The 15442-nt window shown below is 53.9% G+C and overlaps 1 protein-coding gene and 2 long non-coding RNA genes across 3 annotated transcripts in view; 2 read left to right on the top strand and 1 right to left on the bottom strand.

Annotated features, from left to right (window-relative positions):
• Window positions 1-405: 405 nt before the first annotated feature.
• The window catches only part of LOC125619619, a 22225-nt gene continuing 7188 nt past the window's right edge, over window positions 406-15442 (bottom strand). The window contains exon 3 of the long non-coding RNA XR_007351141.1: window positions 406-569. This is a non-coding gene — a long non-coding RNA (uncharacterized LOC125619619). The remainder of the gene's footprint in view (window positions 570-15442) is intronic.
• Window positions 668-3222, top strand: LOC125619622. Its single transcript, XR_007351144.1, has 2 exons — window positions 668-731; window positions 2998-3222. It is a non-coding gene; the product is annotated as an uncharacterized LOC125619622 (long non-coding RNA).
• Window positions 7421-11970, top strand: Tnfsf14 (TNF superfamily member 14). Its single transcript, XM_015503684.2, has 4 exons — window positions 7421-7773; window positions 9068-9104; window positions 9359-9400; window positions 10528-11970. The coding sequence occupies exons 1-4, from the start codon at window positions 7555-7557 to the stop codon at window positions 10953-10955; spliced, it is 726 nt and encodes a 241-aa protein (XP_015359170.1). The 5' UTR covers window positions 7421-7554; the 3' UTR covers window positions 10956-11970.

Below are 15442 nucleotides of genomic sequence, written 5' to 3'. Positions count from 1 at the left end.
CCCTTGAAATCTGAATTCTGGGAAGGGCCTGGGCATGGGTGGGATCCTGGCATCCAGCCAGGGTTGAGGTCATCTGGGGAAGTCCCTTTGCTCTGGGAGGAAGGGTGTACAGCTGTTGAGAGCCATAGCCAAAGGGGCCCCAGCAAACTTCCAGGTGATTGGCTCACGGTGGCCCCAGCAAGCTTCCAGCTGCCAGCTGATTGGCTCCTCTGCAGGGATGCTCATTGGGCTGTTTCCCCGCCCTTTCAGACCACGGAGCTGCTCATTGGGGGACTTTTTGGCTCCGCCCACGTAACCCAGCCAATCAGCCTCAAGAGCAGGAGGAGTGGGAGGTTGAGCGGCTCCTGGGAAGCCTGTGGTGGCAGTTGGGCTCTGAGAGAATTCCTGTAGAGCGCCAGTGGTGAGGTGTGTGTTCTAAAATTAAAGTTCGCTTGTGCTTGACAAGTGGCTTGTGAATTGTGCCCAGCCAGACTGAGGCATTTGGTGGCCCGCACGGGAAGGACTGAGGGTAAGTGAGAAGGTAGACTGCTCGCCCCTGAGGGCAGGGCGAGAGGATGGGGAGATCGCCCCTGAGATGGGGCGAGAGGAGAGGAAAGATTCTTCTTTCCTTTTGTTTCGCTTTTGTTTTAAGTTGCCTGTCCCTGGAGATGAGTGAGACGGAAGAAAAACCGCTCACATCTGAGGAACAGATAGGGAGAAAGGACGGATGGACATTTCAGGAGGATAGAAAGGTTGATATAATGATTTTTTGTTGTTCCATTTTTGTTTCATTCTGTCTCGGTTTTATTTGGTGTCAGCTTGTTGGGTTGCATTATAGTAGAAATATGGGATCAGAAATTAGTAAAAATCAAACCGAAAGACTGTTAAGTGAATTGTTAGAGGAAGAAGGCATGTCAGTAAAATCAAGAACAGTCAGGGCATACGTTGATACAATACAAAAATGTAGCCCATGGCTTTTTAAGGAGGAGTTGTTAAATATATCACAATGGAACCATCATGGTGAAGATTTAAAAAGAATAGAAAAGAAAAGCCCAGGGACTCTGCCAGTTGGCACATTGCCATTGTGGGCATTGGTATCTTGGTTGCTTAGTCCAAAGCCTTTAGTTCAGACAATGGTAGAGGAAGGAGAAGACATATTGATTCAAGTAAAAGAGAAGGTCTCTCGAGTTAGTCAGACAGAGAAAAAGATTCAAGTAAAAGAGAAGGTCTCTCGAACTAGTCAGACAGAGGAAGAAAGTTTAGAGCAGAAAAAGCCATCAGGGGAAAAGTTACAACATGAGGCTGCTACTAACACCTTTCTATCACCAGAGGGCGTAAGTGTCCAACCAACAGCGCCACCTCCATATGCTGGGAGGCCCCCAACCCCCGTAGTTGATAGATGGGATCCTGAGACAGGATCTCAAATATTAGCATGCCCTGTATTTGAGCAGGCAGGAAAGGCAGCGAATTCACCGTGCTTTAGATTTCAAAACAGTGAAGCAGCTAAAAGAGACTGTAACAACCTAAGGTCCTCAAGCACCCTTCACTGTAAGCATGGTGGAATCCATTACCAACTTGAACATGATGCCAGCAGATTGGACTAGTAGGTGTAAAGCTGTGCTAAATGGAGGACAATACCTGTTATGGAAGGTTGCCAATGAGGAATTTTGCACGGAGACGGCTAGGCGAAATGCACCAGCCGGTTATCCTCAGAGAAATCTAGATATGTTGTTAGGAAAGGGACCTTATGAGGATCAGCAGCAACAAATTGCATATGATCCTGCCATATACTCACAAATTGCTGCAGATGTGGTTAGGGCATGGAAGACTTTACAAGGACATGGAGGTTTACAAGGTCAATTATCTAAGGTTACACAAGGAGCTAATGAACCTTATGCTGAATTTGTAGATAGGCTTATTCAAACAGCTACCAGAGTTTTTGGGAATACAGAACAAGCAATGCCATTAATAAAACAACTGGCTTATGAGCAAGCAAATCATTGGTGCAGAGAGGTCATTAGACCATGGAAACATGAAGATTTAAACACATATATTAAATTATGTAGAGACATTAATGAACAAGGGCAAGTCTTGGCAGCTGCAGTACAACAGGTTTTAGATGCCAGGCCAAAAACATGCTACAATTGTGAACAAACAGGACATTTTAAAAGGAATTGCCCCATAGGAGGAGGGTTTAATATAACTAGGTATCAAAGGAGTAGAATACCGGGTATTTGCCCGCAATGCTGTAGAGAGAGACATTGGGCTAATGAATGCCGTTCTCAAACCATCATAGAGGGTACTCCCCTCCCGCTAAGAATTCCAAGTCCAGGAAGGCCCCACCTCCCAATCCAGGAACGTGGGGGATACCACCTCACAGCCCCTAGGCACTTCCTAGTGCCCCCAAATGCCAGAGGCTCTGTGAAGGGGGTCCCTGGTGCCTCATTTCTCCCTGGGTCCCTGGCTCACCCTGTCACACCCCCCACCTCCTTGTCCTTCTCTGAGTCCTTTTCTTTCTCACTTTCGCGGCCCCCCTGCTTGTGCCAGGGGCTGACAGAGGTGAGTGGTGGGAACTCGAGGTTCAGGGACTAATTCCACAAAGCGAGCCCACTGTGCTCAGCCCTGGATGCCTTTGTTTCCCAAGAAGCAGTTGACCTGCAGCCCTGCCTGGCTTTAGTGGACAGGATATGTCACATTCCTCAGGAAACTACCTGTTATCTGCAGGAGAAATGCAGGTCGGAAATAAGGTTGACAAGAGGAACCCAAGTTACCCCGAAGGGGAAGACGGCTGTGACTCTTTCCACAGACCAGATCCTGGCACTTCAGGATATAAGAATAGTTCTCCCCATAATATCTCTAAGAATGTTGCGTTAAGAATCCTATTAGAGGGGCTGTTTGAATGCTTGCCTAGCATGTGTGAGGCACTGGGTTCGATCCTTAGCACCACATAAAAATAAATAAATAAAATTAAGTCACACTGAACATCTACAGCTATTAATTTTTTTTTTTTAAAAAAAGAATCCTATTAGAAAGGGTCAGCATGGGGATTTGGAAGTCTGATGTCATCCTGCTGTCAATCAAAACTCAAGAGGCAGATGTGGGGGAAATCTCTGGACACTTCTGTGGATTCCCAATAAATCTGGAGTGCAGACGAGGCTTGTTGTCCATCTCCTCTCTGTCCCTTGAGAATGTCCCCTTTCCCTTTTCCTAAACCTTCAATAAACTCATGCCTGTTACTCTGGGTGACATGTCTGAAATCTTTCTGAGTTGATGGAAAGCATCGGGGCTTGAGTGGGGGGGTCTTGGCTGCCTCAGTTTCCCGGAAGGCCCCAGTGCTGTAACACCATCAGTTCCCTCGGCATCTCGGGAATTCCCTCTTCTCAGGTCGTGACTCCTGCTCCTTTCAACCTCCCCTTTCATTATTGTCTGTGGGTTTTATTCTTCACATTGGCTGGACAAGAAGGCCCCAGAAGGAAACCTGCGAGACGCAGTTTGCTCAAACCCATCTGCCAGCAGAAGCGGGGATCTGGCTTCACCTCAAAACCCTGGCTTCAGTTGGGGCCATTATATTCATTTCTTTAACCCTCGGGGGTGTTGGGGGTTGCTGTGCACAGTTCTGTGACCAGCACAGGAGGGATCTTGTGAACCTGACCTTCTGAAAGGGGGGAAGGAGGACAGAAGGGACTCAGCCAGACAGAAATGGAGGAGGGCAACCAGAAAGGTTGTCCCGGCTGGTTGTCCAGCTGGGTGGAGCACTTGGTCACAGTGACCAGGACCAAAACTGAGGCTGGGGAGGTCTTTGTGGTGGGATTCGCATCTCAGTGGACTTGCAGGTCAGGAATTGGCCCTGGATGATGTTGGGTGGCAGGGTCGGAGATGACCGGTCACCTGAGGAGCCTACACTGAGGTGTCCTGAGAAGGGCTTCTGCCTCAAGGCCATGACATAGGAGGCAGAGCTCCGCCTCCGTTCCCAGCTCCTGGATGCAAGGCCGCACCTCGGGCTCTTCCCAGAGGCCTCCACCTGCTGGCTGCCCCTGCAGATTTCAGGCCTGCCCACACCCACCATCCTGGGAGCTCTTTCCTTAAATACATGGGCCTCTCCCTGTGCAGCTCTCTCCTGTCTCTGTCTGACTCTGTTTCTGCTCTTTCTCTTACCTCTACCTCTTTCTCTCTTTCTGTCACTGTCCCTCTCTCTTTTCCTCCCTGTCTCTCTTTCTCTATCTCTGTGTCTCTCTGTCTCTGTCTCTCTCCCTGTTTCTCTGTCTGTCTTTGTCTCTCTGTCTATCTTACTCTCTCCTGTTGTATCTTTCTCTGGAGACCCTTGGCCAACACAGGTGATCAGGGACAGCTCCTCTGAAGTGGGGTCTCTTGTGTCAAGGCCAGATGAGGAGGAGGAACTTGTCTCAAGACATCCAGGGAAGATTGTTTCCCTCTTGGAGATGCCTGGGCAGAGTGACCCAAAAGGCATGAGCCAGAGGACCAAGAAAGCCCCAGGTAGAGACCACAAGGATCTATTGAGGACAAAGAAAGCAAGGTTTGCCTAATAAGAGCCAGAGAGTTACTATTTTAAGGCGGGGGGGGGGCAGTGTGAAGAGGCAAATTTGAGCCTATGACAAAAACCAGGGAGGGCACTTCAGACTTGCCACCGGGGGGAGAGGCGCCCAGAGGGCTGGGTGCACTGGGTGCTGACTCTGGAGTCATACTCTGGCCAGAGTGACATGTCCAAGGGTCACTTGAAATGCAGGCAGTTTGGGAGCTTCGAGTTGGCCCTGAATGCAGCTTCCTTCTCTGCTCCAGTAACAACCAAGTCCCAGCAAAGTGTTTGGGCAGGGCCTGGCTGTCCCCTGCAGTGGCCGTCCAGAGGCCAGGCAGCATGGGAGCTGCTGCCTCCCAAGGGAGGCCACACGCATCAGCGCCCAGCAGTGGCTGAAGGGAGGCTCCAACTTGGAGGTGGTGATGAACATGCTTTGGAGGGTGGCCTGGGTGGACAGAGGCAGAGGCCGCCACCCCAGCAGGTTCTCCAGTCTCACCATCATAGCAGCCACCCGGAGCTCTGTCCAGGGCTGCTCAGAAACAGGACCAGCTGGCTTTGACCCATGGGCTGTAATTTGCCCACCCTGTCAGCTCAGTGGGAAGTCACTGGAACATTTTAGGCAGGGGAGGACCTCAAGTTTGAGGCCATCCTGGGTAACTTAGTGAGACCTTGTCTCAAAATAGAATACAAAGGGCTGGGTGTGGCTCAGTGGTAGGTAACTTGTCTGGCATGCACGAAGCCCTGGGTTCCATCCAAAAAATAAATAAATGAATAAAATCTCCCAGCAACAATTCCATTCCTGGTAAATATACTGAAAACCGGCCCTCGGAGCAGCAGAGGTGCACGCTCCCACCAGCAGTATTCACAGTCCCCAAGGGGAAACATGTCCATCCTCCAGAGAATGGGCATACACAACACGGTCCAGCCTCATGTTCTCAAAGGGAATAGGGCAGTGTAGGAGCTGCCTGGATGCAGACCTTCAAGTCCTGATGCCCTGGGGCACTGGCCAATTATTGCCAGGCCATAATAACTTGGGCATTACCCCAGCTCAGATAACAAGATGTGGTTTCAGGTGTAGGTGTCACCCATGGGGGGTGAGCTACTCACCAATTCCTTTGTAATCCCAGCCCTGGCCTCATTTGAATGGCTTCTCCCCAATAAAAGGGTTCATGTGCTCCCCACTCTCTTTCTTGCCTGCCTTGCCCCCCTTGTGGGAGCTGTAGCTGAGGAGCACTGAACCCAAAGAAAAGGTGCTTTGTGTGTCTGTGTCTTTATTTACTCCCCAAATTTACTTGGAGTGACCCTGACTGGTCCAGTCGTGAGACGCGACAGAGCCGTGAGGCGTGATCCATGCTGCGCTGCCGAGGAGCCTCAGCCACAGCAGCCCATGAATTAACCCTGACACGAAGACACCGGCTGTTTCCATCTCTGTGAAATGTCCATACAGACAAACCTAGTGCCTGCCCGGGCTTGGGGAAGGGCAGGCAGGTAGGGCCGGCCGCTTAAGGACTCTGGGGCATCCTTTGGGGGCAGAGGAAACCGCTCTGCAGCAGAACGTCATGGACAAGATGTGACCGAGTTGTTCATTTTTAATGGCTTTATGTCATGTAACTTTTGCCCAATAAGACAATCAATACACAAGCAAGCTCACCCTCCCTGGAGGGTGGAGGGTGAATTTTGAGGGGCAAAGACGTGTTACAGGACATCCAGCTGGGAACTCCTGCAACAGTCCCAGGAAGAGGCCAGGCGCCCTGGGCTTCCGTCAGCTGGGGCCTCAAGATGCCGAGGCCCAAACGAGCGCTGCTCTCTCGGCTCAGACTGGAAGGCCTCGATGACAGGGGCAGCCGGCATGGCTTCTGGTGAGCAGGTGGCACCCTCACATGGAGGAGGGCAGATCACCCGTCTCTTCTTCCAGGGGCACCAATCCCATCCTTCATGACCTACTCACCTCCCAAAGTGATTATCACACGCACCTGAATACACACCGCCTAAGACCGCCACTGTGACTTGGAGGGACACAGATGGTCTGTAGCACTTAGCTAGGGGGTGGCAGCAGGAATGGAAACAGGTGGCAGGACTTGCGATCAGGTTTGCAGGTTGAAGTGACAGGGGTGCTGAAGGGTGGGGGACAAGACAGGCGGAGAAGACCACCAGGGCTCCCAGGCCTTGGATTTGGTGAACTGGGTGGACACCCCTACTGTGGACTCCAACTTCAAAATCCACCCTCACACACACACACACACACACGCACACACACACGCACACACGCATGTACCTGTAGGCAAAAAACGTAGACCTATGAATGCATGAGTGCATACACGTATACACAAGCACACACCACATCATGACACCCGTGCACACACAGAGGTGCACCTGCACACACATATACGTGACCTGAAAGCACATGTACAGAACACGTGTGTGTGCACAACGCTCCACGTGTGCACTTGCTCATATGCCCACACATGTGCACACACATGCACGCACACACTCACGCATGCACGTACCTGGATCCACACGAGTGCACACACAGGCACACAGCCCAGCGCTCTTTACACCTCTGCACTCCACAGTGTTTGATTTGTCAGGCTGTCTCTCTCACCCGGGGCAGTAGGAGGTCCACAGGAGCAAGGACCTTGTCCCTCTCATTCACTGCTGTCTCCTGAACCCAGGGCAGTGCGTGGCCCACACAGGGGCTCCGCAGGAAACCTTTGGCCACCAAGGAAACAAAGCCACTGAGAAGGCAGAGCTGGGGCCTCCCCACCCGACCTGCACCTGAGTCACTTTTTCAGATGTCTTTGGAAAGTGTGAGAGACCGCCTCAGTGAGAGTGACAGGGGGCAGGGCCTGGGGGACAGGAAGAAGAGGAGGGTGCGTGGGGAAGGGGAGGGGCTGACCCTGGCATTAAAGGCAGCCCTGGAGCCCAGGGGCGCCTTCTGCAGCCTGCAGAGCCCAGGAGTGTTGGGCAATTGTGGTTTCCTCTGAGCCGAAGCCGCTCAGCGCGGGCCCTACCCGGGCATCCTGGGCCTCGTCTGATTGGACATGGAGGAGACAGTCGTGCGGCCCTCTGTATTTGTGGTGGATGGACAAACAGACATCCCATTCAGGAGGCTGGGGCCGGGCCACAGGAGACAGTGGGGCAGCCCTGCGCGGCTCAGCCTGGCTCTACTGCTGCTGCTGCTGGGCGCGGCGCTGGCCGTCCAGGGCTGGTTCCTGCTGCAGCTTCACTGGCGCCTGGGGGAAGTGGTCACCCGCCTGCCGGTGAGTGGGGCCAGGGGCTGGCAGAGCGGTCTCCTGTGCCATGGTGTGTCTGTCTGTGCATGCGTGAGGGACAGAAAGTGTGTGACCCTGAGTTGCTGCCAGCCCAGGGGAGTCAATGCACTCCTCTGAGCCTCAGATTCCCCTTCTGTAATGGGGGTAAGAGTGGCCGATTCCTAGGGGATGAGGCATGATTTGGGGTACGTGGGGTGCGTGGCAGTGGCTGGCCCAAGCAAGTGCATAGCCGATCAGAAGGGACTCTTGGGCATTGCTTTATCATTAGCCGGACACTCGGCCCTGCATTGAGATTCCCACCCGTCCTCTTAGACCGTCTGGGGCTGGGGGCCTGGATCTCAGTTGGATTCCAGTCGGCCATCCTCATGTTGTGTGCCACCTAGGCACATGCTCGTGCCACAGTGTCCCAGGTGGTCTTGTCCCTCTGTGTCCATGTCCTGTCTCCTGGTCCTCAGCTCTGGTGGCTGCACGTCCATGGGCACACGTCATGGGGACAGTGCTGCCGTCCTGGGCACAGCTACCCACACGTGCACACACTCACCTGCTACACCCCGTGTGCGGATGTGCATTTTGCCACTGTCTCTGCGCCTGTGACTCATTTGGGCCCATCACCCATGCGCCCAAGTGTCTCAGTCCACATGTGTCCTCTCCCTGTCCTTAAAAGTTGAGATCTGTGCCCTGTCAGGCATCCTGGCTGGTGTCCTTGTGTCCAGCCATCTGGATGTCCATGTATTTTTAATCCAAAAATCTGACATCCTGAATGCTCCAAAATCCAGAAAGCTTTGAGTATAATGTGATGCTTAACAGTTTCAGGTTTTGGACCATTTGGGATTTCTGGATGAGGGATGCTCAACTGATAAAAATCTATGCAAATATTCCCAACCCCCACAACAAAGCTGGAACATTTCTGGCCCCAAGCATTTCAGATAAGAATGTATTGACATACTTGCTCACCTGCATTGCTCACCTAGTAGACCCCTCCACAGGGGGTACTGTGTGCCAGACGCTGTAATGTGCTTTACACAACTTAGTTTATTAAATCCGAAGGGGGCACTCCTCATAACTCCTTTTAGAGAGGGAGAGCAAGTGGTTCAGAGGCTGCTGGGAGGGGTGTGTGTGTGCATGTGTGTGTGTGTGTGTGCATGCCCCCGTGCACCCACGTGGCCCTAAGTACGCGTCCAAGGGTGGGGTCCATAGTCAGAGTCTGGCTGTGTCATTGCCATATGTCTGAGGGATACTGGGGTGTGGCAGGTACTCACTGTGGGTTCCTTCTGCATTTTAGGACCCAGACGCAGGCTCCAGGGAGAAGCTGAGGCAAGGTGAGTCAGGTCCTGGTTCCCAGGAAGGAGGGGGAATGGTTCCATGCTGCCCCCGCCCCCAGCCCATTGCCCAATGTGATTTGCACAACTGGTCCAAGCCACACAGGTGCCCCTCCTCCTGGCCTGAGAAGCAGAAGTTTGGGTCACTCCGGAAGGGCTGGGGTTGACACGGGGAGATGGTTGTGATGACCCCTAGGAGGCTGACCCTTACCTCTCATTGTCTTTGCCTCTAACCTCTGTCCCTCTCTCTCCAGAGCAGAGATCCCCTCAGGCCAACCCAGCAGCACACCTCACAGGTAAGGGGGACCTAGGTGCTGGTATGCAGCGGGGGTCCAGGGGTTCTGGGAGACCAATGCCCTGCATGTCCAAGCACTCGTTTATTCATTCATTCATTATTTATTCTGGAGTTGCCGTCCTCCCCCGCCCCCCGGGATCCATGGATATGTAATGTCCTGGATTGTCCATGGGTCTGTGTCCCAAAACCCCACGGGACACCTGAAACCAAGAGAGCATCACACCCCACACATACCAATTTTTAAAATTTTTTTTCAAATATTTATTTTTTAGTTGTAGTTGGACATGATACCTTTATTTGATTGTATGTGGTGCCGAGGATCAAACCTAGGGCCCCGCGCTTGCCAGGTGAGCGTGCTACCACTGAGCCACAACGCCAGACCACATACCACATTTTTTCCTGTGGATGCACACCTATGACAGAATGGGATTTATAAATTAGGCACAGTGAGAGGTTAACCATAACGAATAACAAAATAGAGCAGGTACAACAATATGTTATAATGAAAATCACTTAAAACCTAAGTTGTTTCTGGAATTTTCCATTTACTATTTTGGGGCTGCAGTTGACTGAGAGTAACTGAAACCATGGAAATTGAGACCACGGATACCGGGGACGAGTGCATTTCTAATTTTGCTGATTTCATAAACCCTCTAGAGCGCTACCTCTGGGTCACGCCCTGCCATATGCTTGGCAATTCTGTAAAGTGCTAAGCAAATGCCATTAATAGCTCCATTTTACAGAGGGGGAAACTGAGGCTCAGGAAGTTGAGGCTGCTGGGCCCAGGCATGTCCTGCCTTGGTCTCTGGCTCTGCCATCACAGGTGCTGGCATTGCACCAGGTCATCTTGGCTCTGTGTTGTAGTTTCCTCTTGGTGTTCCCGTTACTTTGCCCCTGGCCTCCGTTTCTCCACGTGCAAAAGCAAATGAGCTGAAGGGCATAATGAGCAATTTCCTCTGCTTCCCTGAGCCTCCATTTCCCTCATCTGCAAAGAGGGAATAAAGTGAATCAGTCCATACAAAGAGCCTAGCAGCGAGGCAAAGTCTCAGAGAGGGGTGGCCACCAGCCTAGGGTCACCCACAGGAGTGGGGCAGGTGCTGACCAGCTCTCCCCTTCTCCTCTCCACAGGGGCCAATGCCAGCTTGACGGGCAGTGGGGGCCCACTGCTATGGGAGACGCAGCTGGGCCTGGCCTTCCTGAGGGGCCTCAACTACAGCAATGGGGCCCTGGTGACCACCGAGGCTGGCTACTACTATGTCTACTCCAAAGTGCAGCTGGGCGGCATTGGCTGTCCCCAGGGGCCCACTGGCGGCCTTCCCATCACCCACGGACTCTACAAACGCACCCCTCGCTACCCCAAGGAGCTGGAGCTGCTGGTCAGCAGGCGGTCACCCTGTGGGCGGGCAAACAGCTTCCGCCTCTGGTGGGACAGCAGCTTCCTGGGTGGCGTGGTGCACCTGGACGCCGGGGAGGAGGTGGTGGTCCGAGTGCCCGATGAGCGCCTGATCCGGCTCCGTGATGGCACCCGCTCCTATTTCGGAGCCTTCATGGTGTGAAAGAGTGGACGGACTGGGGACCTAACCCGCAAAGACGTCGACGCGGGCCACAGGGGACCAGAAACCCAGCAGGCAGAGACCCCGGAGGACCCCCAGAGGTGGGGGGTCAGCGGACGCCACTGGGAGGCGGAAGACCCACGCAGACTGCGGAGCTGCCTGGGACAGCAGGACAGGGACTGTGGACGCGGGGTCCCCAGGCCCCTTGCGGGCTGCACTGATTTGCCTGATATTCAGGAAGAGGAGATGCGGGTATTTATACTTTGGATCAGGGAGAAGGTGGCGCTCAGGGCTCCCGGGATTGGCGGGGGACGCGTACTTTGGGACCTCCCTGCGGTCCGAGCGTGGGCAGAGGATTGATCATAGGACTCTCCACGTGGAGAACTCAGCCCTGCTCCGCCCGTAGTCACAGTCACAGTCACAGTCACAGTCAGGTCACACACTCTGGGCTCACCCACGGATTTCCAGCGTTGCCAGTTACCATGGTTTCCGGCCCCACCACAGGGTGTTTCCAGCTACCAGGTAGCACCAGCGGCTGGCTGGTCCCCCGCCAAGGACACTGCCACGGGGAACCAAGCACGCAGTCAGCACTCAGGGACGCTTGCTGATTAAAAAAAGGGATGACTGGGCAGTCACTGCCCTGGCCTCATGCGGAGTCCTGCTCAAGGCTCCGCCACCTCCTGATGCCACTCGCCCGATCCACGCACAACTGCACCATCCCACCAAGACCAGTCGCCACCGTCGTGATGCTGCGTGACACACACATGTGATGCAAGCATGCGCCACCCACAGCCGCCCACACGGGTGTCATGGTCACATGTGAGTGTTCATTGCATGCGACATCCACCCGTCACATTGGGGTGAGACCTGGTTCCTCACAGTGACAGACCCCACATCACACACACACAGCCTGAGGTTCCTGCCCAGCCAAGGGTCACATCCTGGGCTTAGCAGGAGATCTCAAAGGGAGTCCTTGGCCCCTTGACCATGGTCCTGGAAATAAATGGCAGACACTGCACCTGGTTCCGTCTAGTTCTTAGGGGAAGACTGGGGATGGAAGGGGGGCAGGTGACAGGCCCAGAGAGCCCCATGGGGCAGGGGAGGTCCTGGGCACTGGGCAGCAGTGGCAGCAGGCGGTGATGCCCAGAGGCAGAAGGATGGACACCATGACCCAGGGAGGTAACTGTGTATGTGAGGAACCTGAACGAAGGGTGACCCAGCTCCTGAGGAAGTGGAGGTGACACTGTCCAGGCAGAGTGACCTCACTAACCATGTCCAGGCAGAGGGACCCCAGCAAAGCCAGCTGGAGGCTGGGAGTGAGAGGGGCACAGGAGATGGCTGGGGGCAGTGAGGGCCTGGGTTCAGATCCACACCTTCCACCAAGGAGCACCTCCTGAGGCAGGAGGGACGTCTTGGCTCCTGGATCTGAGGAGGCAGGCTCCACTCCCGAAGGTGGATCAATGCTTATTATTGTTATTGTCAATATGGTTCATGTCATTGACACATGGTATGGGCGAGAAGGCACTGGGCATGGCCATCTGATGACTCCAAGTCCACTGTGCCACTGCCTGGGGCTGTGTGACCTTCAGTGCGGCCCACAACTTTCCAGTGCCTCAGTTTCCTCATCTGTAATATGGGGGAAGGAAGCGAAAATACTCACTTCCTAGGCTCACTGCAAAGATGGAATCAAATTATTAATTTCATATTATGACACCAGTGGTGTGCCATCAGCAATAAGTGTGCAAGTGCCGTTGGAGAGTCAGACGTGCTATGGAAGGATAGCGTCGGGGGGTACTCTCCACGGGCCGGGTGCCTCGTGTGCACTGTGACTTTATGGAAATACCCAAGCCCTGGGCAGAAGCTCTCATATCCCATCTTTTAGATGCAGAGTCTCTGACCCAAGAGAGGCAGGGCCATCTCCCTCTCCCACAGCACGAGGTGGGCCAGGGAAGCTCTCCACCTCCTTGCCCTGGTGGGCTGGCAGAGGGTGGGGGGCCCCAAGGGCCCAGCCCTAGCCCCAGCCGGAGTTTCCTTTCCTCTCATCATGGTCTTTCTGTTTCCGCGGCTTTGATGAGACCAAGGTGTGGGGGACAGTGAATTTATAAAAGCCACCAGCAGTCACCAACTTCCTCCTGGGGATGGAACCTCTTGCTAAGTTTGGTCTCCACAAGTCATTCTGGGAGGGCTTTGCAGCCTTGAGGAGGAGGAAGGAGAGGAAAAGAGGTGGGTGAGGAGGAGAGGTAGGAGGGGCGGAGGAGAGAGAGGGACAAGGAGGAAGGGGACTCGGGGAGGCCGAGGGGCAGGGGCAGAGCCTGGAGGCTGGACCCCCACTTGGTTTCTGATGAGGAGCAGGGGCAGGAAGCCCCCGGCCCAGGCCACTGACCTACTTTTCAGTTCCGAGAACTTTATCAGTTGCATTTCCTCTCCCACTGCTTGGCTCCACCATGCCATCTTCAAGCCGGGGACCTCGGTCCACCCTCCTCACCCTTCCCCCACCCCCGGCAGGAAATCCTCCCCCTTCTCTTCTCTTGCTCAGACCCAGAGACGGGAGACATAGAAATAATGACAATAAAGCAAATTATTAATTTCATATTATGACACCAGGCTCCTGCTGAATGCCACTGAGTTCAGACGCTTGAGAAGTACCACCGCGGAGCAGCAGCACGGTTCTGACGCTGGGGCAGGCGGCCTGAGTGCCATCCCCGCTGGGCCACCTTGGGACCCATCCTTGGCTTCTCTGAGTGCCACTGTCCTCACCTGTATAGCAGGTTGAACCGCGGCCTCTACCTTTTCCTGGTTTTTGTGACTTGAGCATTTTGCAGAACCTGGCCAGCCATGAGCTCTTCAGTCCTTGGCAGCTGTTCTTTTTGTAAACATGATCGCTGCTATGTTTTGGACACAAGTCCCCAAAGTTCTGTGTGTACAGTCTTGGTCCCCAGGCTGTGGCACTATTGGGAGATGGTGGAACCTTTTTGAGGGAGGTTCTTAGGTGATTGGGGCACGTCCTCAGGGGAGACAGTGGACCAGACCCCTTCCTTTCCCAGCCACAGGGCGAATGGCTTTGCTCCGTCGCACACTCCTGCTATGATGTGCCGGGACGGGCCCAGATCAACAGGGCCAGTCGGTGATGGAGGAAATCTCAAACTGTGAGCCAAAATACGTCTTTGCTCATTATAAGTTGATTATCTCAGGTATTTGTTATAGCAACAGAAGACTGACTCACAAGGTTGTGATTGTGTGCACGTTCACCTTTCTGATTCTTCTCAGTCATGACATCAGAGTCCTCACATCCAGAGCCCACGATCACCAAGGGCAATTTTTTCAGGGGGAATTTGTGGCCAATGTTTAAGCATGAGGACATTTTACACATGGGCGAATGCAGACCTCTGGGTTTTCTCGGGAAGGTGGAGACTGTGACCACAGCCCGGGTTGGGTTGTGGCTGTTCCCTTTGGGTAGGGATGGGCTCACCAGCTCAGCGCAGACCACGCCCCTGCAGCTGTCTCCCACACGGGGACTGACCGTGTTCCTGCTGCTCATCTAGAGGAACGGTGATCACGCGTTAGAGCTCGTTTCTGGAGTGCTCACTCCCAGCCAGGTTCTGTGCACGTTCACATGAACCCACTGGACCCCCTGCCCTGTAGGGACGGGGAGGCTGTTGTGATCCTTATTCCATGGCTGGGGAAATCCAGGTACAGAGAGGTCAAGCACAAGGGGCTCTTTTTGTTTTTTTTTTTTTCCTTTTTGATGCATGCACTCAATAAATTGCATGAGTTATTCAGAAGTTTACTAGAAAATCAGCTTTCTGAGAGATGATTTTGCCACTTGTGGGCCAGTGTGACCGTCCTGAGTGTGTCTGGGGCAGGTGGGGCTGAGGCAGGCAGCTCCCTGGTATCTTTGGTGTGAGGTCGACTGATTTGTTTATTTTCGACCGACGCTGGGTCTATCGGGACCCAACCTTGTTGTAAAAGCATCTTGTTTTTCTACCTTTGATGGAGAAGCGTCTTGACACTGGACCCACAGGTCCTGGGACGGGGACCCACACTTCCTAAGGTGGGAGAGGGCCTCACATCACTCTGCTTCCACCACTGTCCTCTGGGACAAGGGAAGATGTTTCTGTTCATTGAATGGACCCGCTGCTGCCCACGGTTATCTGTGTTGACCCCCGTGGGCATCGAGTTCACAACCCTTGAGTGATAAGATGACAAAGATTGTGACAGGGTGTGGGGCTGTGCGGTTGGTCTTGGAGGTGGTGAGATGGCTAGGGGAAGCGAGGGGGTTCCCTGCAGAAGGGGCAGCCTGTGCAAAGGCCCTGAGGAGCATCCAGATGGACCCGCTGACGGGCTTAGCTGGGGGCCCAGTGTCATTACAGGGTCTTTACAGGAGGGAGGCAGGAGGATCAGGGGGAGAAGGTCATGTGAGAACAGAAGTAGAGCAGGCAGGAGGGAGGGGAGAGGGGGAAGGGAGAGGGGGAGGGGGAGCAGATAAGTGG

Source organism: Marmota marmota, unplaced genomic scaffold, assembly GCF_001458135.2.
Source record: "Marmota marmota marmota unplaced genomic scaffold, marMar, whole genome shotgun sequence".
Classification (NCBI taxonomy): domain Eukaryota; kingdom Metazoa; phylum Chordata; class Mammalia; order Rodentia; family Sciuridae; genus Marmota; species Marmota marmota.
The sequence above is the reverse complement of the archived record's forward strand: the minus strand, read 5'-3'. Positions and strand labels throughout refer to the sequence as shown.

Coding starts and splice junctions, on each gene's coding strand:
- Tnfsf14 (XM_015503684.2), top strand. CDS start 7,555: ATGGAGGAGACAGTCGTGCGGCCCTCTGTATTTGTGGTGGATGGACAA. Junction 7,774..9,067: donor AAGTGGTCACCCGCCTGCCG/GTGAGTGGGGCC, acceptor TCTGCATTTTAG/GACCCAGACGCAGGCTCCAG. Junction 9,105..9,358: donor CAGGGAGAAGCTGAGGCAAG/GTGAGTCAGGTC, acceptor CTCTCTCTCCAG/AGCAGAGATCCCCTCAGGCC.